This window comes from Oculina patagonica, chromosome 2 (assembly GCF_052425735.1).
Source record: "Oculina patagonica isolate OP01 chromosome 2, crgOcupat, whole genome shotgun sequence".
In the NCBI taxonomy this organism is placed as follows: Eukaryota; Metazoa; Cnidaria; class Anthozoa; order Scleractinia; family Oculinidae; genus Oculina; species Oculina patagonica.
The window spans coordinates 25894224-25919892 of record NC_135759.1 but is presented as its reverse complement, the minus strand read 5'-3'; the positions used below and the strand labels follow the sequence as shown (position 1 = coordinate 25919892).

At 36.6% G+C, this 25669-nt stretch overlaps 3 protein-coding genes across 6 annotated transcripts in view; all 3 read right to left on the bottom strand.

Annotated features, from left to right (window-relative positions):
• LOC144642245 (uncharacterized) overlaps window positions 1-14865 on the bottom strand; it is a 38412-nt gene extending 23547 nt beyond the window's left edge. The window contains exons 1-3 of the mRNA XM_078501226.1: window positions 14695-14865; window positions 14242-14398; window positions 12902-12937 (exon numbers count right to left, since the gene is read on the bottom strand). Of these exons, the coding sequence (XP_078357352.1) occupies window positions 12902-12937; window positions 14242-14398; window positions 14695-14865 (364 nt within the window). The remainder of the gene's footprint in view (window positions 1-12901; window positions 12938-14241; window positions 14399-14694) is intronic.
• On the bottom strand, window positions 718-6315 carry LOC144641902 (uncharacterized). Of its 2 annotated transcripts, none has more exons than XM_078500918.1 (6): window positions 6012-6315; window positions 5074-5224; window positions 3262-3456; window positions 2196-2352; window positions 1723-1758; window positions 718-1192 (listed from the first exon to the last, which is right to left on the bottom strand). In XM_078500918.1, the coding sequence occupies exons 3-6, from the start codon at window positions 3430-3432 to the stop codon at window positions 930-932; spliced, it is 627 nt and encodes a 208-aa protein (XP_078357044.1). In that variant the 5' UTR covers window positions 3433-3456; window positions 5074-5224; window positions 6012-6315; the 3' UTR covers window positions 718-929. The 2 variants fall into 2 exon arrangements, with proteins under 2 accessions (XP_078357044.1, XP_078357043.1); XM_078500917.1 differs by having other exon boundaries at window positions 5074-5115.
• A 2904-nt stretch (window positions 14866-17769) lies between the features above and the next one.
• On the bottom strand, window positions 17770-25623 carry LOC144641901 (galanin receptor 2a-like). 3 transcript variants are annotated; one of them, XR_013568653.1, is made up of 3 exons: window positions 22436-22513; window positions 19199-20666; window positions 17770-19168 (listed from the first exon to the last, which is right to left on the bottom strand). XR_013568653.1 is itself a non-coding variant. In XM_078500916.1 (2 exons), the coding sequence occupies exon 2, from the start codon at window positions 20662-20664 to the stop codon at window positions 19525-19527; it is 1140 nt and encodes a 379-aa protein (XP_078357042.1). In that variant the 5' UTR covers window positions 20665-20666; window positions 25568-25623; the 3' UTR covers window positions 17770-19524. The 3 variants fall into 3 exon arrangements, 2 of the variants coding, with proteins under 2 accessions (XP_078357042.1, XP_078357041.1); XM_078500916.1 differs by lacking the exon at window positions 22436-22513 and adding an exon at window positions 25568-25623 and having other exon boundaries at window positions 17770-20666; XM_078500915.1 differs by having other exon boundaries at window positions 17770-20666.
• Window positions 25624-25669: the final 46 nt, after the last annotated feature.

The window sequence follows — 25669 nt, the reverse complement described above, 5'->3', positions numbered from 1 at the left end:
TGTTAAACCCTTGTTTTTCAAACAAACGAGTTGCAAACTTTCAAACAGCAGAAATGGCGAAAGGAGCGAAAACGCATAGAATTGTTTTCTGCATGCCAGAGTTTCAAACCCAAAATCTGATATGGAGTACGTTTATATAATTATTGATTACCATTTTTTTAAAATTCACCATTGAGACTTAAATTTACCTCAAATAATTGGAATCTGCATTCATAGCCGGGTACGAAATACAAAACATAAATTTCAAAGCAAAGTATTAGTTTCTACCCAGTGATCCGACGTTGATAAGGTATAAACAGTGGCCTTAGTTTATAGAAGGAGTTACTTATGAAACCGGGCAAACTTTGGAGGAGAAATCGAAGGCAAGATTTATATTGATACTGATCCACGAACACGCACTGGCACACGCATTGTGTTTTGCTGTGACACACTTAAAGCCGGTTAGTCAAATAAAATGAATTTTTTTTTTCGAGAACTATCTTTGACTTTGAGTGTTTTCTTCCATTAAGAGTATTTGGGCTGGGTACAATATAATAGCAGTCTATTGTATTTTACGTTTTTTTTAAACAAGTAAAACGAATGTATATGTAGCTGGGAGTATATATTTCACATGGTGTACTTTATGTAAATACCACTGACACTTTAAATAAGTCTTTCATTCATTAGCCTGTCAGTAGGCTCCCGATCTGCGAAAAAGGGACTGGAGGAGGAATAAAAACCGCTTTCTTTTCGCCCCATCCTCGACTGGCCAGAGAGCCTGTTCACAGGCTATTTATTCATTTATTCAAGTATGTATACATGTTTATGTCATAATGCACATTATTATAGTTATTCAAACTTTTATTGAACGATACTATATAATTTAGATACTCACATTGACTTAATGACTTTGTAACGAAAACTTCACAAACATCCCTTTTGTTATTAACTTACAATTCTGTCGAACTAATACATAAAGATTTCATATATTTTAACAGTAAGTGGAGAACTCTTTGAGCTACGCCTTCAACCATGCTAGCAAAATGCTCGATTATCTTAGCTTTGCAATTGATGTTGTTGCTGTATAAGTCATAACATTTGTTGAGTTTCTCAGCATCTTCGCACACCTGACGATCTTTCGCTAACAAAGTAACGTAGTAGCGCACACAGTTCTTGTGTACTGTCACGGCACACGCTTCAAAATTGTCGTACTCTGTAAAAGAAATGGACACACAAATAATCATTTGTATTATTATTATTTTTTATTTATTGTTTGTTTCGTATGTCTGTTTGTTTATTTGTGTTAATTTATTCGGCGGATTGGGGTTCGGAGATCAAGGAAAAATATCAAAAATAAAATGAAAGGTAATTCATGCAATTCCATGAAAAAACGTAGGACATATTCTTTGCTTACACTTTCAGGTGAATTACACCGATATTTTTAACCAGGGAAAACGAACGTCTGTAAGTTTGCTTCTCCACCGACGGTGCTTGCGTTTTCAAATTAGGTATTTTGAAACATCTAAAACCGGTATTAATTAGGTTATTTTAATTTATTTTCTAAACTTACTTCACTTTAGCTTACAGTTTGTTAGAATAAAATTAGCACTTTGGGTGTCATTGGCTCGGCACTAAAATATTTAAAGCTTTGAGCAAAATAATCATCATAAATGATCTTATTATTATTAGCTACTGCGATATGCAATCAAAACTGAGTCACAGATGTACACATATTTATCTTACCGACATCGTCGAGGAAACGATGAGTTTTTGCAACATCTGTTGGCAAGGAAAAGGAAGTAAAAAAAGGAAACGTAACAGAAGTATGAACTGTCAATTGCAACAAATTACTTTTATTAGTAGCAGGTCTTTGTTTGGAATGCCTCAAAAGGGAAATGTTCCAGTTTCTGTTTAAGAATACTAACTTATAAGAGACCAAAACAATATTGCAAAACAATGTTTGCAATCAAAAAAAATGCAGTAAATCGCTCATTTCTTTTTTGGTGTTGGGATTAACAGTGACGTACAGCACAAAGGTTATAATATAATAAGCAGTGCGCATACCAAAACAACAATTGTTCACCAACAGCGGTTATACCCGTGACTCGCGACGAGTGAAGTGAAATCAAACGACATTTTACTTTAAAAAAATATTGAACCATCAACTAACTGACTTATCCACACTATTTCTACTGCACCAAAAGTTCGAGACAGACCTGACTCTTGCACAAAACTCTTGAGTGCGGTGTATTCAATGTCCTTACAGGTTCCTAAGATCTTATCCATCATTGCCATTTGTAACATCCAGTAACGGAACTTTTCAATGAGTTCACCACCACATTTGGATTCACTGGCAAGGCAGGTAACCATTCTCTGCAGGAATACAATAATAAGGTGAAGATAATGCAAAAAATACAAACCATTTCAAAACGAAAAGATATATCGTAAGCTATACTGACGATTTTGGTCCTCTCGAGATTTTTTCATATAAAAATAAGAAATTGTCACCATGACAACTATCCTGATAAAATTTACAATGCAGTTGTTCTTATATCAAAAAGAGAGAAAGGTTTAGGGACAAACCCCTTCATCAGTCCCCAAAAAGCCCTTACTTGAGATTAGACTGATGAAGGGCTTATATTTGAAACTGATGAAGGTGTCTTTCCCGAAACGTTTCTTTCTTTTTGATATAATAACATATGCATTTTTTTGTAAAACAATGGTGACAATGCAATCCAAAGTGCTACACAGCAACAATTTACAATGCTGCAGTTGACGATTGTGACTGCAGATATCCAGTGTTTATGGCGCAGGGCTGAAAAGGTTTATAGAAGAGAAACGAAAATGAGAACTAAAAGTAACGTTTTTTGTATATAACACAATGGCACCATTTGATACCCCTCTTTTCTGGCGGGCGAACATGTTCAAAAAGCAAAGCTTAAGTTATTATCAGCTTCGAGGCCTTGAAGATTAATAATTATTTGGCTTCCATGCATTAATGTGGCCAAACCAGTCTTTTATCTGGTGTTCATAACGTCTTGGAGAAATTTACGCAAATGTTTAAGTAAATCGAAATATTTCGGTCGATCAGACAATTTCTAAGCTTGTAACAAAATTTCATAAAAGCAGTTGGGCTTACAATTTTTAAGCTTCCGCCGAAACGTAGCGGAAACAATATAATAAGAATCCAAGATAGTGGCTTTCTTTGTTACATCATAACCTTTATTGCTCTTGATACCTGATGAAAATATCCAATATTGATATTGGGAATATTGATATTACCTGCAGTCTGAAGCAGTGACCCCCTTCACCTTTGGAGGTAGCATCTAGAGCTTCTCGATAAACTGTGCTACAACGATTCAGCAAAATGATCTGGCACTGATCCGCTATTACACTTGCCAAAACAACTGATAGGGAGAACAAACTGAACGCCATTGAAAAATATTTAGCCATTTTGTAATGAAAAACCTTGCAACCCTGGAAAAGGTGAAAAAGTACAACAAAATTACCTTAAAAGCAGACTTTTGGCTACATAAAGCCACAGACGAAAAAAAGAAAGAACAGCATTCCAGAAATATCTACGAATAGCGTTCACGTGATGATGATGATGATGATGATGATGATGATGATGATGATGATGATGATGAGGATGAGGATGAGGATGAGGATGAGGATGAGGATGAGGATGAGGATGATGAAGATGAAGATGAAGATGAAGATGATGATGACGTGTTGCACGGATATTGCGAACAAAATGTTTATTCAAACGTAACATAAAATAAATGTGCTCTAAAAATGATATCGATCCCTGTTTCTGATATGAACATTTAAACATGCGAAATAATTACCATAATAACAAGAGTGAACTTTTCGACAAATTTGTGTCCAAGAATTCAGCACAGATATAGAACTTCATGAGCTGACACTACAGAGAGTTAAACTAGGATACTGTAGTGTGTCATGACAGAAGCGAAATTCTAAACGAGCGCTTTTAGAAAGAGATTGTCGGCATTTAATTCTGGATGATAAACCCATTTAAACGATATAACTCGATGTCTAAGTTTAAATTAAAAAGCCCTGCTGTCATGCCACACTTAATGTTTTGATCATTTTTTTTGGACGAAATCACAGTGCTTTCCTCTATTCGATCGCAAACTTAGACACAGCATCGTGTTTTTTTTTCTTTTAATTTGGCACAAATGGGGTTCTAGCATCGACGTAAAGCGCAATTTACCAAATAACATTCGTGAACTTTATCATTTTTACGTCTGTAAAATTTGAGCTTAATCGCACCCAAAACACACAAAATAAGTGCGGTAAAAGATGTTGGACAAGTAAAATTTTACGTCATGAATTTATTCTTAGATAGGTGTCCCTCGAGACAACATCGCAAATTAGTGCCTTACGTCAAGACCGTAGCCTCTTTGTAAACTCTCAACCGACATTTGAAATGAACAATAGTTCAACCAGATGCGACGAGCAATTTAAAGAGATTTTAATGCTCTTTCTCTTTCTTATCTGAAAAAAAAATCTCGCAGTTTTGCTTACTTCAGCGACACCATGAGCAATCAGAAGACTTGTAACACTTCGTTTCAAGTGCTCATGTTTTACACCGTTTCGTACATCGAGAACGCGGCCAGAATATATATGTTTAGTTTTTTTTTTACAATTTATTAGTATCCTGGATTCATCTCGTCTGTTTTTACTCTTTTGATACAACTTTGCAGAAGGTCATTTTTTTATGTAAAATGAATTATTTGTGCGGAAAGTAATAACAAACAAGGATTTTCAATGCATATTAAGCAATCATCTAAAAACTTTTAAAATTGACTAGTTACATAAATCATCGTATGGATCATTAAAATGAGTAAAAAATAGTTTGCGAAGGGTCGGAAAATATGCTTGGTCGCCTTAACCGCCTACAATGCGTGTACTCAGTCGTGTTTTTATGAAAAGGAACTGCTATGCTTAGAGCAAAATTCTGGCTCTTTATTGTCATATAATAGCATGTATTAAGAACTGAAGAAGCAGTTGTTAAATTTGTGAAGGACTATTCCCAGTACAAAATAATAGTATCCATTTCCAGATTCTTACCTTAAGTCCTGCGTTTCCTCTCAGTTTTTCCAATGTTTTCCACTAGTACAAAATATACAAAGCGTTATATATCTAACAGGAAAACCATATGGCATAACGATCCCGATAACAATAAGAGTTTTTCCGGTTTTATTCAATTAAAATCTCGAACCTAGAATTAATTTAAAAAAGGTTTGTTAAGATAATTCACACAATAATTGTTATTATAAAAGGCCGCGTCGCCGATTCGCTGACGATCGTTTGGTGTTAAGATGTGAAGTGTCTATTGCACAAGTTTTAGAGGCTGATGCAAACTGGCTAGAAGGGAAATCAGGTTCCTTTTTTCTCTTTGTTCATCAACTCAGTATCGCGTTAATATCCTGTAATATAGCACGTGAATATTGTACTTCTCAGAAAAGGAACAAAAGTATGAAGCAAAGAACCTTTTTATGCTTTATACAGATACTGAACCGCTTATAATCAACTTTACAGTGAGACTAGCCGAAGACGCTAGCGGCACAAGTGTGTTAAAACTCGACCCATAAAGTTAAGTATTCCAGGACGGCTGCTAAACGTCAACGTTATCTAGCTCGCTTTGGAATTAATGTACGTGCGTGTAAACAGTCATTGGGATGGGATTTTTAGCTAAATGATTGCCGACTACATCCTATGTTTTCGGTTTTTGTTTTCTTCGGCAGTGTACTCTCAGCTGGCTGCTTGGTGTTTCCGGCAGAAAAAAAAATGTGGAACAAAAGTTTCTTTTTTTTGTTGCCACTCGCCGTAAAAGAACACAGTGTACTTGTTTTTCCGTAGAAAGGAAGTACTTTACTGATGGCAAAATAATCGGTTTCGGTCCGATGTAATAGCACATACTAAGAATTGAATTAAGACGCTGCTCTTTGCAAGAGATTATTCACAACATTCAATAATACTATTATTTAAGCCCAAATAATTCTAACCTGTTTTAAGCTGTGTTGCTTCTGACGTTTCAGTCAACAGTGTTCTTCAAGTCCACTTGCCACAGTGACTTTTACTAAGTGAGCAACTTGTTTATATATCGGACAGGAGGGCCAAAAGAGAGAGATGTCGATGGGGATAAGACGACCTTGTTGCCATATTAATATCTCAATCTCAGAATCACCACAATAAAAGTTTGTTAAAGTAATTCACACAATAAGTTATTTGCTGTTAGGATCAAGCATCTATTGCAAAAGGCTCTGATGACAAATCTACCAATTCTGACTAAAAGGACAATCAAATTCGTTCGTCTGTTTTTCTACATCTTTATCGTGTTAACAATAACTGTCCTCTCGACAACGTGGCGCAACTCTCAGCTTTGAATTGCATCCGCCGGATTTTAATAACTTCACTCTTATTTAAATACAGATGCCTTGGTTTGTGCTGTCGTGCATAAATTATTCTCCGTTGGCAGCTTTGACTATATTAGCTGGATTATTCTAGTAATCTAGTTTCCTAATACTTGTATGTTTAAATTCTGACACCATGAACCTTCTAGGATGTTTTTTATACCTTAAGACTAAAGGCAGTGCTATAAAACGAAACAACGTGCAAATGAAAAAAACATCGCTTTCATTATAACAAATGTAATTTCAATTCTTTCTCGCACATCCATGACAGAATGTAATTTGTTTTAAGAGGAGGAAATGAAACAAAGTAACAAAGTATAGTAGCCGAGGAAGATGTGTACATCTTAATGAAAAATGCAATAACAGCTTGAAATAACTTCCGTCGTGATTTCTCCCGCGGGTTACTTGTAAGCGAGTTGGACTTTGGATAATTCCTTTTTCCCTTTGCACTCATATTACAGTCAAAATACGAAAACCGTGAACACTTTAATTATACGTAGAAAGAAAAATTAGAGAAACTAGTTGTCAAATTGTTCAAAAAAAAACTTTTAACTCCATATCACTTTCCATGTTTTAACATTTTTTCCATTTTCAGCTATCATTCATTTTTTTGCAATAATTCTCATATCCAAGATCAATAAAAGTGTTCACGGTTTTATGATTTTCACTATAACAGAAGGAGATAATGGACTGATTTCAAACGCCTTATACCCCACCACCACTACAACCACCCTCAATAAGGAGGGAGAAAAAGGAGACAGCACCAGAGAGTTAACTTTTTGACCTTAATGACAATGAGATTAAAATCTAAGTACTACTAAGAGACTACCCGGAAGACCGAGTTTTTTTTTTTTAGTATTTTACAAAACATTTTAACGAACAGTTTAAATTCTGCTTAGGTACTTGCTGAAAATGGTGAAAATGTAATAACCACCAAGCCTCGAATAACCGTCCACTTAGAATAAGCGCCCACTCTTAAAGTCAAAAAAAATTAATTAGCGCCCAGGGCGCTTAATCGAATATATACGGTAATTTCAAATGACCCACTTAAGTTCTTTTCTCTGCCAAGTTATTCAGCTGCAGTGTACCTTTGGCATAACATGGCAAGTGTATGTTCCGTAATGTTAACAAGAGTAAAATACGGAAAATACGCCACTCGGATCTCGGTTGGAGCGGCGTATTGAATCTACGAGTAATTTAGTTTCCAGTAAAGCACTCTTCTCCCTATAACAAAAGAGTATATTGTACAAGAGAGCATATTCTACATTAAGCTTGCATTGCCTGGTTAGCCGTGCCGTCCGCTTTCTTCCATTTTTTAAGATGTTACACAAGCGACAAGTTTGCCGAGTGCCTTTTTTTTTTCAAGTATGTGATCGCTGACGTCATGTCTCCCTTCTCCGCCAAACAAAACTGACGGCAGATATTTTTTTTCCGGCCCGGATTTGGGGCTGGCGACGGCGGGGATTCGCCCTCCGCCCCGCGCCCCTGTGGCGGGGTTTGCCTGATGGCGTGGGGGTATTGGGTCAGTTTCCGGCGGGCTCGGTCGCCCCGCCCTGGCGGCGCCCGCCCCTCTCCTCTTTCGTCGCCCCTTGGCCCCGCCGCGGCGCCGTGTGTCTTCCGCCCACCGCTCACATTTTTTTTTTTGCGTCTCCACCGGTCTCCCCCTCCCTGGGGCTTCCCCGCTCGCTCCCTTCGCTCCTCGCGAGGAATTAGTCGGTTTTTGCAGCAAAAAAAATTCACGAAACTCGTTGACATTTGTTGCTAATTTTTTGCTCTCATTCGCTTCAAGACCTATTTCTTTGTTTTTGGACTTCCTTTCGCTAGAAACAGACAGAAAATTTTTGTGTTGTTCAGGAGAATAGTTCTTATAGCGAAAATTTACGACGAAAAGCTTTCTTTCTGCTACTTTAAATAAGCTGACACAACACTTCCGCAAAGAGATCAGATTGAATCAGTTACAAACAGAGATTTCCAAGCAACTTTGCACCCATACACCTATCAATGTCAAACCAAATGGGAGGGGGTAGGGGCAGAGAGCGCCTGGCATAGGATAGGAAACAGCATCAACAGCCTCCCCCTCCATCCCCTCTTCTCGAGCATATAAATTTAACATTAAACGAAAGAATAAATTCGCGCCAAAATAAGGATGAGTTCTGCTTAACGCGCATTGTGATATTGATCAAAAGACGTATACTCTCCAACAAAGACAGAAGATCAGGGTACCGTTTAAAAAAAGGTACAGAAAATTTTAGAGGCACTAAAAGCACAGCAAGTGCCCGGTTGTCGTCGGCCGCTCCCGGGCGCCCCGGGCGGGCCCCCGGGCTGAAGGTGTACTTATGAGTCCAGATGTAGGAGGAAATGGCGCGCAGACCCAAGATGGCACCAATATTCCCGAACGCTTTCTCGGGTTTTGTCTTGACCCTGACATCTTTTTTGACCTGAAAAACGAGATGAAAACGAGCTTTTAGCGTCAGAAAAAACGTCCGTTCAACAGCAACACGGGTAGAGTGATTTCGGTAGTTCGAGGAAAATAAACAACTAACAAAAATGAAGTCAGGCTAGCTTATGGAAAGCAAGCTCTTTAGCACTGGCTGACGTGACTCTCGCCACGCTATCGAAGAACAATACAATTTTTTTTTTTTTTTCCGCACCTCATCTCCTCTCTCACACTAGGGAGCGGAAGTACGCAATAATATTTTTCTAGTTTTATTTCGTGAGAATTCACTTTTCACTGAAAGTCTACCTTTCTATCCTGTGTTGTACTAAAAGGCCTAAAACTTAAGGACTCGTGATTCGTAATTTTCACTTTTTGTCAATTTGTTTAAGCTCTTCTTCGAGTGCACTTTGGGGATCGGGGATTTTTATAAATAAACAGGCTCTTTTATCAAAAGACTTACCACCGTGTGGTGCAAGTACTTTCAACTACTTACAACCTTATCGCATAACAAGCGGTGAAGCAGCAGAGACTCCTCCCAAGCCTTCGCCCACCAAAACCGCCAGCTATCATGGCATAGGTAACTTTCATAACGTTGTTTCCTTTGATTGATTCTTACTATTAGCGTCCTCTTGCCATTTATTCACAGGTTGATTGGATTTTTTCTTCTGCTCTAGTTTAGCTACGCTCAACGTAGAGATCAAATTGAAGCGGTGATATACGAGACTTACAGCCGCTTTGTACCCTCACATCATGTCAAGCCAAAGGGGATGGGAAGGGGGAGGGAAAGAGAGGGCCGGGCATAGGCTAGCGATTTGACGAATCGGTTAGGCGTAATTCGAATGGGCGCTTTCCTTCGACCAAAATTCTGGTTTGGTTTCCGGTTCCATTGGCGATGGAACGCATTTTCCGCTCTTCCGGTTTACTCACAGAAGGCAACAAAATTGCATATGGTGGTGCGTCGAATATGAAATTTCTACGGTGTATTTAAATAATGCACTGTGGCAGGTTTGCTCCACATATAACTCGATATTTTTGCAAATAAAAAGCATTCCGAGTACTGAAACAACCGCCATGAATGACATCGTAGCCTCGAAAAGGGACCTCAAAGCACACAAAACGAAAACGCGCAACCAAAAAAAGACAAAAAGGCGAGCTGCACGCGCGATAAATATTTTTATACATGCTATAGAAAAACAGCAATGAAGGCCGTGTAATTCGACGGTATCAACCCAACCCCCATCGGCGCTGCGATCTTATCTCGATGAATAGGCGTATTCTGCAGGAAGCCACCACTGACCCACTTGTCACTTTGCACACTCGCCTACTCGGTTATCGAGAACAGTGAGGGCCTCACTCCGGCATCAGTGTACATCCTCCGCTGCAAAAAACAACGAAAAACCGAGTTAACTAAATTTTTTATTTGGAGTTTAAGAACGCTTTCTTAACACATGTAGCTGTTTTAGCTGCCCAAATCGCTAAATTTTCTGCCGAAGGAACTTGGGCTGAGTGTAAAATGGTACTTTTTTCCAAAATTTCCGGAAAAGGGACAACCTCGCGGTGCCCATTTTCCTTTCCGGACTTTCAGTTCCATTTTTTGCTCCTGGTTTCCCGGGTTTCGGTTGTGGTTCGCTTTCGGGTCACACTTTCCGTTTTCTGCTTTCCAGTTTCGTCTTCGCGCTTGTTCCGTTCCCGGATTTTTGGTCGTGGGCGCCCAGCCTTTTGTCAGCCCATTGTGGGACGTTTGACTGTGGACATTCTAGCAATTTTTTATTGGTTTTGCAACCATTTTTACCATCCACATCCCTTCCGTTGCAGGCTCTGCCCCACTCCCGCCCACCAAGGTCTTTGATTGTGATATCCGGATCAAATGCTTTCGGCAGACGTATACTCTCTCAAAGGGACAGAAGATTTGGGTAAAAAGAGCAAAAAAAAAATATTTGAGAACACTAAAAGCAAAGCTAAGTGGGCGTGAGACATGTAACTACGAGTTCAGTATATATGTAAGAATAAGGATCGACACTTTATTCCCAGCTATATTCCCAACTTTTATTAAGTGTTTTAAATCAGACTTCCATAACATGCACATAACGAATTTGTGGAAAAAAAATCCACAAAATATATTAATACTCGCTTACAATTTTGCCTTACACAGAGATTGCATGTGGCTCTGCACTAATTGGACGACTCTGTGAGCCCCGGGTTCAACCATGTTTGCGTAATCCTGGATTATCTTAGCATTGCAATTGATGCTTTTGCTGTATAAGTCGTGACACTTGTTGAGTTTGTCACCATCTTCACACATCTGTCCATGATCTTTTGCCAGTAAAGATAGGTAGTAACGAAGACAGTTCTTCCGTACTTTCAAAGCACAAGGTTCAACAGTGCCGTACTCTGTCAAAGAAATTGGCATATAATATTATTCATAATTGTTTCTTAGGGCCGAATCGCACTAGCGGACAAGTTTTAAATGTCATAACATTTTTGACAAAAACAAAATTGTCGCGACAAGTCAGAGACATTTTGAAGAAAACAAAAGGTGTAATTATTAGTACAATAGCACCCCACGTGTTTCTGGCATCCCTGCCTCCATTTCTCAGCGCGGCCGTCTTAAGGCAAACATCAAATATGCAGTACAACGCGGTAAAAAATTCTAAAACAATTCGCATTAAAAGTACGCGTGTTCTCATGCAGAAGAATAATGAGTCGTCTCAAGATAACTTTTTCTTTTCTCATTCTTACAGTTTGGCCGAAACACTTCGCTTATAAATATGCTTTGCTTCTTGCGAAAAGATTTTGCGGCTGGATTATGATAGTGAGAGCCACATCACGGTGCATACTATCCCAACAATTTTTGAGTGTGTGTTGTTTTTCGGTGCAATTTGGGCCAAACACAATAGCCAATCAACAAAGTATTGTTATCTGACATTACGAGGGGCATGGGATTGCGACCTGTCATGAATTGTCCTGCCTTCAGGCAGGACAACGGCCCCTTTGATGATTTGCCCATTTTGACAGAATTTGCCCTTGTCCAACAGGTCGTTCGCACTTGTTTTTGCAATTGTTTGACAAAATCTATCGCGCCTGTAACGCGGACTAATCATAAGACAACTGCTTCTTTGTCTTCCTGAAATGTTAGACAAGTTCTAGGTCTCAAAAAACGCATTCGCACTTGTTTTCTGTAACAAGTGACACGTTAATGATGAAATCTACCAATTGTTACAAAATTTGTCCGCTAGTGCGATTCGGCCCTTATACACTATATTTAAACCAAAGCAAAAACATGTGAAAAAGCTGTTCATTCCAACATCTTTTTTATTATTTTTTTTTTCTTCACAGAGGTTGCTGACTGATATTTGTCGACTTCAACTTTATTATAATAAAAGCACAAATACGATCTTAATATTTAAACCTATTTAAAATTTAGTTTCTCAGTTTTCTGTTACTGTTTTATGTTGTTAAACCTGGTTTAACTTAACTTGTTTTGCTGTTGTGAATTGAGTGGGGTATTACTTTACTTCATCTCTGAGAGACTGGAATCAGTATGTTATTACACAAAATAAGCCTCGATTGGGAAAATGTCTCATCGTCAAAAGCGATCAAGCTTTTTTTTTTTTGTTTTTATAAAATTAAGTTGAAAAAGGGGAGAATGGGGGGAAAAAAAAAAAAAAAAGAAATGAGGAGAAAAAATAATTATTATATATAAAATATAAATAATAATTTATAGAAACCCGGCCGCCGAAAAAAAAAAAAAAAAGAAAAAAAAAAAAAAAAAGAAAAAAAGAATTTAAAGTTCTGTTCCTCTACAGGAACTATAACTACCAGTTTGTAACCAGTACTCAATGAGTCAAATTTATAACCCTTAATGATCTTAAACAGGCAAGCTCTTTAAATTATTTTTCAAGATCACTATATACAGAAATTCATTCCTTTTGCTTTCTGAAGAAAGTACCCAGAATTTGAAAAGCTCTATTTATTTCAAGATCACTATATCGACACTATACATAAATTAGTTCCTTTTCCTTTCTGAAGAAAGTACCTATCTTACCAACATCTTCCAGGAAACGATGAGTTTTTCCAGCATCTGTTGGTAGGGAAAAGAAAGTTAAGAAATTTTGTAAACTTTCTGTAAATATAAACCAGCAACTTCAATACTCATATGTACGCGTGTGGAGTTAGTTTTAGCTTGGAATGCCTCGACAGGAAAATATTCCAGTTTGCATTTAATAAAGTAAAAAGTAAGAGACCTTCTTAAGGCTATCCCAAAAAAATGTTTCGTTTCCCTTCGCCCGACCCGACCGCCCGACCCATCTTTTTCGAAATGTAAAAAAATTCCAGATTCACTAGTCAACGGGGCAAGTACTTTAATTTACAAACACATGATCTTGTTTTATTGACAACAATTGATATGATGTGATTTACTTGTCTTTGAATGAACATCGATACCAAGTTTTTCAAAGGCTGTTTCGTGCCAAGGGCATTAACGATTGTTCCAACACTTCTCTGCTGACCAACAACACCAAGTTACACTTAACAATTATTATTCGCAACAGATGAAGTAATTTTTGTTGAAAATTCCCCGAGACGAAGTTGAGTGGATTGTTCAGTTGAAGGGATTAATCAACAACAATAACTGAACCTGATGCGAATAATTGTTCCAGTATAATTTTCAGAGGTGATTATCAAGAACTGCAAGATAACGATAGAAAGCAACAAACACAAGTGCTCGCTTGCATAAGCGGTGTAAACCAGTTAATTCATCACATCGAATGATATTAGAACAAACACTACGAGAAAGATAGATGTCCGGTACCTTTGTTTCATCGCTGATGACTTCTAAACAAATGTGCGAATCACCTCGAAATGAGTTGCTCCGGTCGGAACAGAACTGAATAATTTTTGGTCAATTGATCTGCCACCGAGCTTCTTACTGCCGCGTACGATCTACAAAACCACTAGTTTAGATCAATTCTAATGCCTTGAGAACCATTTCTTGGAAATAATTTCGGTCCAAAAGCCTTGGTAGTCAAAATTTCAATGTTTTGAATATCCCAGACTTCGAGTGATTTATTTCAAACGTACTGAAATGCCATTTAGCAACTGTCCCTCATATTTACTTGCTTCAATGCCAAAAGTGCATGGCATTGCTTTGTTATAGTGAACAAGTGTTTAAATGCTATAATCACCTCAGGCGGGGTGATTATATCGTCAAAAGCCAAGTCTAGCGACCAATATATAAGAATGCCTCGATTCTTATAATCACCTCTGAAATTAAACTAATTGTCAATAAAAATTCAGACGAAGTGATTAACTTCAAGAAGGAAATGAAACAATCAATGGCTGATCCAAACTTTATATACACAATAAAACTTTTTAAAAGGGACAAACCTGATTCTTGCACAATGCTCTTAAGTGCAGTGTAGTCGTTGTCCTTACAGATTCCTAGGATCTTATCCATCATCGCCATTTGTACTATCCAGTAACGGAACTTTTCAATTAGCTCACCACGACATTTTTTCTCACTGGTTAAACACGTCACAATTTTCTGCAGGAATAAATTAATAAGAACAAGATCTTGCTAAAGAGGCAACTTGAAAGACAACAGTTCAGTGCAAATTATGAGTAAAAACTGACCTTCCAGATCATTTTAAAAATTCATGTGAATGTTTGTAATTTAAATGTATTGGAGAATTAGTACATGCCGTTAATAAGGTCCTTACAATTTACATGATTTGTATGTCTAACCCCGCTTACCGATACCTTGGAAGCAGTTGCACCGCAAAGGGGCGGACAAATAATGCTTTTCTTTTTTTAAAACTTAACCCATTTTCCCCTTCATACCTGCTGTCTGAAGCAGAACCCTTTCATGCTTTCAGAAGTAGCAACTAGATCTTCCTCGTATCCTTTCAAACAACGATTCATCGAAACAATCTGGCATCGATCCGCAATTGCAGATGCCAAAACAACTGACATGATGAACAGAATGAACGCTGTCGAACAAAATTTACCCATCTCTGTAATGATAAACTTCAATGTACTGGCCTGGGAAAACAAGGAAAAAGAAATGCAAAATAAGCTTCAAAAAATGGACTTCAAAAAATTATAAAGATATTTTAATAATTAATGTTAATATTTTGAATATTTTACTTAATATTTCAAAAAAAAGCACACAATAAACTGAATTTTATTTAATTTTCTTTCACAGACGTCTGCCAACAAATACTGATTTTCTATTTAAGACGGCTGAAAGATAATGAAAACTGCACCTTCTGTGAAGAAAGCCAAGATGTATTTAGGATGGTTTCTGTAAAAAAAAACCATCTAATTTTTGAAAAAGTGTATCAGGATGGCTGCAAAGTATAAATCATGGGATTGAAATAGCATAAATATGAAGAAATAAACGCTCATTATTCAAATGTCTAGTATTTCAGCCGAAATAAGTTCAACTTCGGGGACTTTGAAGAATCAGCAAACCGAGTGGATACATCAGATCATATCTGAATCTGGATTTTTAGGTCAGTCCGTGCGTTTCTGGGGCGGCCGTCTTCTGGATGGTTCGCTCTTTGTCTGTCATCGGTAGTTTCGGCGTCATTTCATCACAGTTACCATGAAACGGTAGCGAGGTTGGGTCATTAACTGATCGGTTCTGACAGCCACCGGTCTACGGAAGTTGTATCCTTTTGAAATTGTCACGAGTGAAGTTTGCATTCGCAAACATTCTTCGCTCTCAGATGCTTTCTCGCCACATTGTGCTTGAGGCTAAAGAGGAACTATTTCGACGTGTGATTTTTGTAAAAGATGTTGTATGCTGAAATTATTTTAGCTAGGATACATTCGACGAAAAATAAATTTGTGCCGATATTTTATGTTCTGTGCGAAATGTGTTTACGGGGTTGTCATGGCAAAAAATCCATTTCGGATTCTTCGTTTCTTTGGGAGCAAAGTATCCGTGTGATCTGAGATCAATGATCCAATTTTGGATTTTCCCAAAGAAACGCACCCTTATATATCGTCTCTCTCTGGCAAATTGAAAAAGTAACCGAACATACCATATGCACCTTAAATATTTTTAAATAAAAAGGGAAAACATTAAATGAACCAATTGAACGATTTGAATTAAAATTAAGAGTTTTACACGAGTTTAAAAATGTTAAAAATTTTATGCTAGAAATAGAAAATACAGGATACGAACCTTTGCTGACCAAACCAAATGTTTCTTAACTCCAAGACAAGTAGATTCCCTGGTTGAAAACGTAACACCAGACATGAAAAAATCCATATGAAATGGTGTATTTTATTCCTATAGCTAACAATAACCTTTTAATTATTTACTTCGTTAAGATTGATCGATTGAGATCCCTTGCTTTCTTAGATCAAAAGAGATAATATTGCTTTAATTACATTGTTGTAAGATTATTATATATCTTAAAGATCTTTTAGATCATTAGAGACTTTAATAAAACTTTCAGATTGTCAGAGATATAAGATCTAGATCGTTTAAGATTTTCAGATCATAAAGACCAACAGAGATCTTTGAAGATATTTTTCAGATCTTAAAATAAAAATTTAATTTCAAATTGAATAGTATTTTTTATTAAAAGACCGCCTGTTCGGTGACTATTTGCCAAAAAGAGACGATAACAAAACAAACAACAACAAAAACGAACAGTACAACTTTTGGCTAAAATATGAGACATTTGAATAACGGAGCATTTAGTTCTTGTTTTATGCTATTTCAGTCCCATGTAATAGTCTTTTGAACTGGATATGCGTCGATTTTTTTGGGATCACGGGTTTATCCTTGCAGAATGAAATTAACTGAAATATTAAAAGATTAAGATTTACTACTTTAATGAAACGTTCTGTGTTTCTTGCTATTTCAATCCTATGTATAAGTGTTCGATTTTCAGGTCATGGGAAGAACAAAATATGCATTCTATGAATTATATAGCGTCTCTCTCTGGCAAATTGAATAAGCCACCGAACATTAGTCACCGAACATACCATCTGCACCAAATATTTTAATCTCTCGCATAAATATTTTTAAATTAAACGGACACACATTAAATATACCAAATAAACGATTTGTATTAAATTTAAGAAATGTACAGGTTTAAACATTTTATAGATTTTATGCTAGAAATAGCCAGTAAATACAGGATACCGACCTTGGCTGACCAAAAGAGATATTTCGCAACTTCAAGAAAGGTAGATTGCCTGGTTGAAAACGTACACCAGAAATTAACCCTCGGACGTACAAGCAAATTCAAATCCCCACCGTCGTACACGGGGGAGTACATATGGTTGACATATAAAAATTTTCGCAAGGGATGAATGAACGGCTATTAGAAGTTTCAGCATTGTAGAGTAAATCATATTTACAAAAATTTGAAGAAACCTTATACGTCCGAGGGTGAAAAAATCCATATGAAATGGTGCATTTTATTCCTATAACTAACACTAACCTTTTAATTATTTTGTTCGTTACGATCGATCGATTGAGATCACTTGCTTTTTTAGACCAACAAAGATAATGTTGCTTTAATTACATTGTTTTAAGATCGTTAGATATCTTTAAGATCTTTTAGATTATTAGAGACTTTAAAACTTTCAGATTTTCAGAGATCGTTTAAGATTTTATTAGATCATTAAGACCAAGAGATCTTTCATATTTTGATATTGTTTTCAGATCTGAAATTGAAATTTCAAATTCAATGGCCTGGAGGTAAAATTTTATCTTGGCGATAATCTGGAAGGTATATAATAATATTTTAGAGTTGCTTATTTTTCAACCGACATTGTGAAGCGTACTTTTGTTCCTCAATAAAAGAGCAATTTTTCTGGAACCAAAAAAAATAACTAAGAGCAAAAAGGAATATACAACATTCAAAGCATTTTATTTATTATACGTTGTACTTCACTATCAATTGTGATTACTTGTAATTGGTTAAATAGGTAATATATTTCTTGCGTGAATATAGTTTAAGCTTTTACAAGCTGCTATACTTGGAAATCTCGGTCAAGACTGGTCTTGCTTTGATTTGTTTCATATCGCATATTTATTAAATTATTTTCGCTCAGTTTTAGAGCTTTTTAGTCATCCTGAGTAAATTAACCTAATAATGAATAAATAAATATTTTTATAGCGCCTACCCAGGCCTGCTGTAGGCGCTTTACAAATATGTTAAAAATTAAGAATCTTGAATAATTTTTGTATTAATATGTTATATATGTTATGTGATTTAAATCTAATTTCATTTTAGTAATAAAGTGTGTATTGTTGTTGACAACAGTCATTTCTCGGAATGGCATGTTGAACCGTAACTTACCGAGACCGTTACATACATGTTTTTTCGTCCTTCATCAAGACGTCGTCGATTTGATATATATACATAAAAACCAAGCAGTGCAAACATTGAATACAATTTAGTTAGTCCTTATAAGTTTTTCCTATATCCTATTACTGAACGTACCGTTTCCTTAATAAATGTTTTAAGGCGACTTTCTTATATCCTTGGCTATTTTTGGTTAATAACTTTTAAACATTTTTGCAAAGTTGTGCTTGTCTTGCGTTAAGGCCGGCGTAAGTATCTGTTTGGAATTCTACTCGCTAATCAAATTGACAAACAGCAACGCCTAAAAAAATAATGATTTCGAAAGCACTCAAGAGACTTGCAATTGTTTTGTTAGTCTATTCAGGGAATCTATACGAATGAATACGTAAGGAAATTTTTATTCCACATAGAATGAAAATACGAAAATTTAACCTTCGCGAAATACGTTCTCCAAACTACGCATAATTTGGCTATTTCGCGTTGTTATTTTTCAGAAGACTGTAACAACATGTATTCTTATGACTAACGTGTAGTCACGGCAATTCTATAAAACACTTTGTCTGACAACCTTCTCGTTAGCTTTGTGCAGTTTGCCATTGTGGTTTGCTTTAAGCTCTCTCAGCCAACGCAATCCTCCGTATTCCTACGGACACACTGGGGCGAGAGGAAATAGGGTTACGGTTGTTTTAGCTTTCTTTTTCCCCAGATGATTTGCCCCTGGGACTTCAAGAGTAATTGAGAAAAAAAAATGCCTGCTGGACTGAGCCAGGCTTCACTGCCTATCAGTCGAAGAAACACAAAAAATAACAACTTACTGTCCCTTAAAAGCGAACTAAAACCAAAATAGCTTTTAAGTATCCATCGGAATTACCTAACAGTAATTCGAATTCAATGTTCAATCCGATTTTTCGACTTCATAGGAACCTCCTTTGGCGAAGCTTTTTTAAGTAAACTGAAATGTTTTATGAGACCTAATGGCACTGTCGCATGTCATTTACTCAATACTATACTAATACCCGGCTCCTTCTAATACTAAGTGTTTTTTGCGAATTTGAAAATGAGCTCGTCATCTCATATCATTTCTTGCGCGTTCATTTCTCAAATACTGTTGCAAGAAATCAAATCATTATTACTAGGTTAACCATAATCTAGGTTTTGAGCATCTCGAAAACATGCTGTATATTTTGGTATTTGATTAACTTGCTTAGGATGCAAACTTCCCGCCAAAATTCAAACAATACATTTTTCGTTCGGTAGTCTTGGGTTCCTGAATAAAGAAGAAATGGGACTCTTATAGTTTCAAATGTGCACATCAGTAATTTTTGAAGCGTTCAGTCTATAAGCGTGTGTCATACACGTCATCGGTGTCACTCGTTTTTTCCCTGCCGGAAAGGTGGCGAAAATAACCTTTGATCCCTCCTCGGCTTGGATCGCGTTCAAGGGTCGAAGAACCTGGCCACTGTTTAATCTTCTTGGTAGGAATTCGATCTCCTGCTTTTCTGCGGCATCTGACGATGAGATCTTTAAGTCCTTTGCGAAAGTTTTCGTTGAAAATGAGATAGATGCATGGATTGATAGCACCGTTGGCGTGGGATGGCACGATAAGCGTGAGGGTCAGAGACATCGGCCAGCAGAGGATCTTTTCGTATGAGAATGCAACCATCATGGACACCACGTGAGTTGGAATCCAACAAAATGCAAAAAGAAGCACTACGGTGACAAGCATCTTTATCACAGTGACGTTTTGCCGCTGAATGCGGATCTGTGACATGTTCTCGCCAAAAGCCTGCCGCTTCTTTAAGACGCGAATAATCAGAGAATACAGGAAAGCCATCAAAAACAGAGGGATGACGTACATTAAGATAAATCTTGTCGCCACCTCGTACTGATACATTCTCAAGTTGTTTTCCAGATCATCAAAGTCCCAAACACCAAAACAGTGATGCTTTCCGTCTATCTCCAGCTTTCGAGATCTGTACTTGATGAGGTATGTCGACATCAAGAGAGATGCAAACAACCACACCGAAACCACAGCCAGTTTAACCTTCCTCTTAGATAGGGGCTCCCTCAAGACATGAACGATCGCCAAGTATCTGTCTACCGCGATCGCTGCAAGAGTGAAGACAGATGCAGCCAAGGAGAGGATATTGAAAAAATTAAAAAGTTTGCATGTGATGTCGCCAAACAAACCCTCAAACCAGAGGTCCCCGATATAAAAATACAAGACCGTCAGTGGTACAGCAAAGAGTGCATCCATTATGTCGGCTGTTGCCATTGAGATGATGAACAAGTTGAAGGCCACTTTTCGAATTCTTCTTTTCGTTTTGGCTATCAAAATTATGGCACAGTTTCCGAAGAGGGCGACAATGAACACAACAGCATAAACGGCGGTTAAAGCCAGTTTAGATGCAGTGTTTAATGAAGCAAGCTGGCAAGGAAGGGAAAAGTTCCCTCTGGTTGGTGAAGTGCTGTTCATATCTGCAATACAAGCAACACTGAAATTAAGTAAAATATTCATATTATTTATACATCATTATAATATAGATGGGAGTCTACGCGCGCTCTGATTGGCTAAAAACCCTATGTTTTATCAGAGAAAAAAATAAAAATAAGGAAAAAAAAAAAAAATATAATTAATAAAGTTATAAAACAAAGAAAAATCATGTTTTATTGTTTTTCTTGGTTTTCCTTGTTCTGCAATATAAACGACTCAGTGGGCCCCGGGGGGTTCCTCACCTCTCCGTACCCTTGGAGACTACCCCCTATAGCCGATTAAAAACACAAACAAAGCCTTGAACGTGTCTCCGCCATGTCGCCGGTGTTTACGACGAGAATCAAAATGGCGATACGTGTTGTTCACAAGTGAGTTTTCGTCGTTCGCGCTTGTGATTGGACGAACGACGTTTTTTCCACTAGTGAGTTTTCATCGTTCGCCTTTCCTATTGGCTAATGCATTTTACGTATCATTTGTACGCAATCGCTTTTTTTTTTCGTGAGAAAATCTCAGTATCTATGATATAAAGCTTTTTTCAACCTTTGGACGTGTCACAGTGTAGCTTTGACCGGGGTTAAATGAGTTTACGTTAAATAAACAACCGATCGTGATGCTCGTTTATGACACCTTACGGTGCAATCTTTTTTTTTCCTTTTTTTGCGTTGTGCACAAATCTGCTCCCCGGAAACACAAAATTAAAATTATTACGTTCTAACTTGAACTAAAAGCTACAATAGCCCGCTATTCAGAAGATAGCATTTGACTCCCATCGACAATCAGAGTTTTATATTTAAAGTAGCAAATGGTAAATAATTTACAGATTTAGGCAAGATTTAGGCGGAGCTTCCCATGGCAGTTATTTTTTTCTAAAATTTACAATAATATTTCCATTTTAATCAATAATCTTTAAACTGAAAAGCTGCATTTGCTCTCATATAAGAAACACGAAAACCTTACATATTAACTGTAAGTTTTTTTTCTGCCTCAAGGAAATTTGTGGTGCGTGAGTATATTCTGTTGTGCCGTAAAATATTCATCTTGTACCAATGGGCCACGTACTTCAATATTTTTGCTGCTAAATGTCTAGTAAAAACGTTTTCTATGCTAATATAACTTTCATTATTTTAAAAACGAGCAAAACAGTAGTTGTATTTAATTTTTTCGTTTAATTGAGACATTTTTCGTAAGAATCGAATGTTCTTTTAAAAATAAATATCTAAGATTTGAAACATTTCCTTTTCTTGCGCTTCAGTTAAAATGTTCGCGTACGAGACTACAGATTTACCAGGTCGTCCAAAGATGCCAATGGCTAGCGCATTTCATTGACAGCTAGAGCGCAGCCATTATCCTTAAATTGCATCTACGTTAGATCTAAAGGCACAGACACTAGTAATAGCGCCTTTCTTCAACCCACCAGAGCAAAAACTTATACAGATAACCTTTTTATTCAACTTCCTGATATCCTTTGGATTCGAACACAACAAAACGAGTCAAATGTATAACCATTAGTCGTGCTTGTTGAGGATATCTGATAAGATTTGAACTGTTTAATCGACAATGTAGCGCAGCCTACGTTTTTAAGTAAGAAAAAAACTTTTAACATGTAAATATTTATAGCAAAAAAATGTTCACTACTCAAGTATAAGACCAGCACTGCTTATTTCAATGACGATACAACCGCGTGCATTGAAGTACAAAAGTATAGTTACAGAACGAAGCTTAAAAAATCTTCTTTTACACAAAAAAATCTTACCGAAGAAAAATCACTGCAGTTTCTTGGGCTGTTTCCCTGGACAGAATTGAACAGAACCGCACTCCATTGTGATCAGAGAGGAAATGCGATGTTTCAGAAGAAAAGGAAAGCATATATAATTAAACTTAATTTAGAATTTGTAATAACAATGAATTTAATTAGGAAGAAAGAAATATGAACAGAACATGCAAAGAGCCGAACATATGAATGGTGTCTTGCCGCTGCCGGTCAACCCCCTAGCCTGTGTTATTGATTTTTCTTTGTCATAAACCTGAAACACAAAGTGACCTTTTTTTCTGGTGCTTGAAAAAAAAAATTCTTGTAAGATGGGAGCGACACATTTACAAAGCATTACCACGTTTGTAAGTAACTTGTTGCTTAAAAATGACGAGCACTTCAGTTTATAAGTGGTACTATTCACACAACTTATTTCGAATTTAACGTCTTCTCTCCTCAGATGTTTATTGAACTTTTTCCTCTATTAATTAAACTTTGAAACTTCGTCGCAACAACACGGCACGTTCGTTCAATAAAGGTTAAAAAACGTAACCGGTTTTTTAATTCTAGGCAAACATTGATGTAGGAAGTGGAAATTGTTGTAAGTTCAGATCTTTTCTTGTGGCTGAAAAGTAATTCTTTAAATATTAAATCCAGGCAACTGTGACTACAACAATTTTTTATTGTTATTTTAATTTTCCCCAAAGGAAAATCTAACAGCGGTATATCGGTCGCGGTAACGGAAACTTAAAGTCGAAATCTAATTTTTCCTATTTTTCTTTACTGACTATAACAGCTTCTAAATTAAAAAAAAAATTCTATAAAGTTGTTTCTAATGTACTTCAAAATAGATTAAGCTTTTCATAAAATTCTGGGCGTTCAACAGACTAACTTTTGTGAGAGGTTCGAGCTACCTAAAGAACCGGCTGAGTTACTGAGCCTTTTACAAAAATTAATTTGAGTTAAAAAAAAGACTATTTAAAAACATTGTTGTTGTAAGTTGTTAAAATATAAATGAATTGTACTTGAGACATTTTTTAAATTATTGCACTAGGCTCAAGTAGATACGGAAATTATTACGAAAGTTCGAAATATCAATCTTGCTGTGAAAGTAATAGATTAAAGAGTTAATTTAATTTATAGTGTTTTTTTGTTTTAATTTCTTGAAAATTGAAATGACAAAACCTTTAGCCCTGTACTCTGCGTTTGTCTTATCGTTTTCCTTCCACTTCAACTAAAAATACGAGTCAAAGTTCAAATTAAATGCAAATAAGATGAGCATGTTTACATTTAAACTACCAATTGTGACCTATAATTTAACGCAAGCTAAGTGCACCATAGTTTTTGTTTGTTTGGAGTTCCTTTATGTTTTTGTTTTATCGCATTTTATTTCCTTTTAGTGGTGACTAATTCAACTCTGTAACTAAAGCCTCTTCGTTTGATAAGTCAGTTTCCTCTTAAGATGAATTTATATTAAGGAACCTTATTTTTTCTGTCATAATACAATGCACTGTTGTCATTGAATAGGTGGTATGTTCTAGAAAATTGCCCCTGGATAATCCATCTAAACGTCACGTACAAACAGTAACAAACTGTAATTATACAATGCATTAACGACTGCCGTAAACCAAATTGCGGAAGGCGACAAAACTCTGAAGATAAATTTAGACTATTCCTTCCTGTATATAGAAAGGTAACAACAATGTTGGCTATTAATGAACTCGATAATTTTTCACTGTATCCCCCTCTGCAAAAAAAGAAGAAACAAAAGCCGGCCTTTATGATTGTCGATGAGGTATCTTGTAAGTCTGTTATTTACCAACTCAAAATTCTTTTATCGTTTCTTAACAGTTTTAGGTGAAAATAAAAATGTTAGAAACATAGACAAAATATGTCAAAATTTCTCCTCTTAGGCGTCGAAGCAACCATTAAAGAAAAACGCGGAATACATTTTCTTTGTTGACTTAAGGTGGTCTAAAAAAATCACAAAAACATACAAATCAAAGTTTAACTGCTTTATTACTGAGCTGTTATTCCTTATTGTTATGATGCAATTTTGAGCTCTTCTTTTTTCCTCGAGTGAGACTGACTGACTAAAGCTTAAGGTAAAATGCAGACACTTATCGTACCCGATCCAAAGGTTAGAAGTCTAATGATGACTCAACACCGAAATTCTTACAGACCGTTATGGAAAAAGAGAAGCGATGGAGGACAAGTACATTTTAACCACAGTTCCTGAAAATTGAGACTCGATGAAAGAATCACCGCTTTGCATGCGCAAGTAATTCTACTTTGCATGCGCAAGTAATTCTAGGACGATAAATGTTCCATCGAGAGAGAATGTTTAATCCTTTCAAATACGCTTTTAAGTAAAAAAAAATCCCTGTTATGGTTTATTTTTCGAACTGCAGGTAACTGAATAAAACAAATCGTCTTTCAGTTGCTCTTCTCGCGAGTTTCATTTCTCAAAGGTCTTCTTAACTTTGAGTTATTTTTCCAAAAAAAAAATCAAAACAAAACCAAAAAAAGGGAAACAATAAATATTGCTTATTACTGCTTATCAACAGTTTTGAAGGTGATCCATATCAACATGTTAAAGAACTAAATCAAAACTAATCTGCACGACGCCATAAAAAAGAGACAGATAAAACTGTTACATTGCTGCAATTTCCCAAACTCATGCTGAGAAGTTGATTAAAATATTGAAATTTACTTTACCCTAATCTCTTTGTTGCCTGAGACAAACGTAAACAATTTTCCTCAAAGCTAAGAGAACTAGCACTGATTATTTTTCAGCCGACTAACGTAACAGGTAAACTCGCTCGAGTACCTCCACTCCCCATTGCCCAAAACCTCTCCTTTCAAGCCCCTTACAAGACATGTACAACTTTTGCAATCATCTACGCCCGCACTTTCTAACCTGTGGTTACCCTGGTCACCATGTTCTTGCAGTGTCAGTTCTTATAACTTAGTGGTAACGACTATATTCCATGGCTGGCCTGTTTCTTTGTTTTCCCTTGTCTCTAGCATATACTGATCACTTTAAAAATAAAAGAATGTAAGACGGTATAGCATGATTATACTAAGTTAGTGTAACGCTATATAAAGACCAGACGGTTACCAGTACATACTTACTTCACACAGGGGACGCTTGCACGAAGGCGCCCACTTGCAATGAAGTTAACTTTGTGTGAGAAAGATGCCGTTTTTGGCTTAACCTAGCCTCTTTGAACACTT

Coding starts and splice junctions, on each gene's coding strand:
- LOC144641901 (XM_078500916.1), bottom strand. CDS start 20,664: ATGAACAGCACTTCACCAACCAGAGGGAACTTTTCCCTTCCTTGCCAG.
- LOC144641902 (XM_078500918.1), bottom strand. CDS start 3,432: ATGGCTAAATATTTTTCAATGGCGTTCAGTTTGTTCTCCCTATCAGTT. Junction 2,353..3,261: donor GTCACTGCTTCAGACTGCAG/GTAATATCAATA, acceptor GTATTCCTGCAG/AGAATGGTTACCTGCCTTGC. Junction 1,759..2,195: donor GAGTTTTGTGCAAGAGTCAG/GTCTGTCTCGAA, acceptor CCTTGCCAACAG/ATGTTGCAAAAACTCATCGT.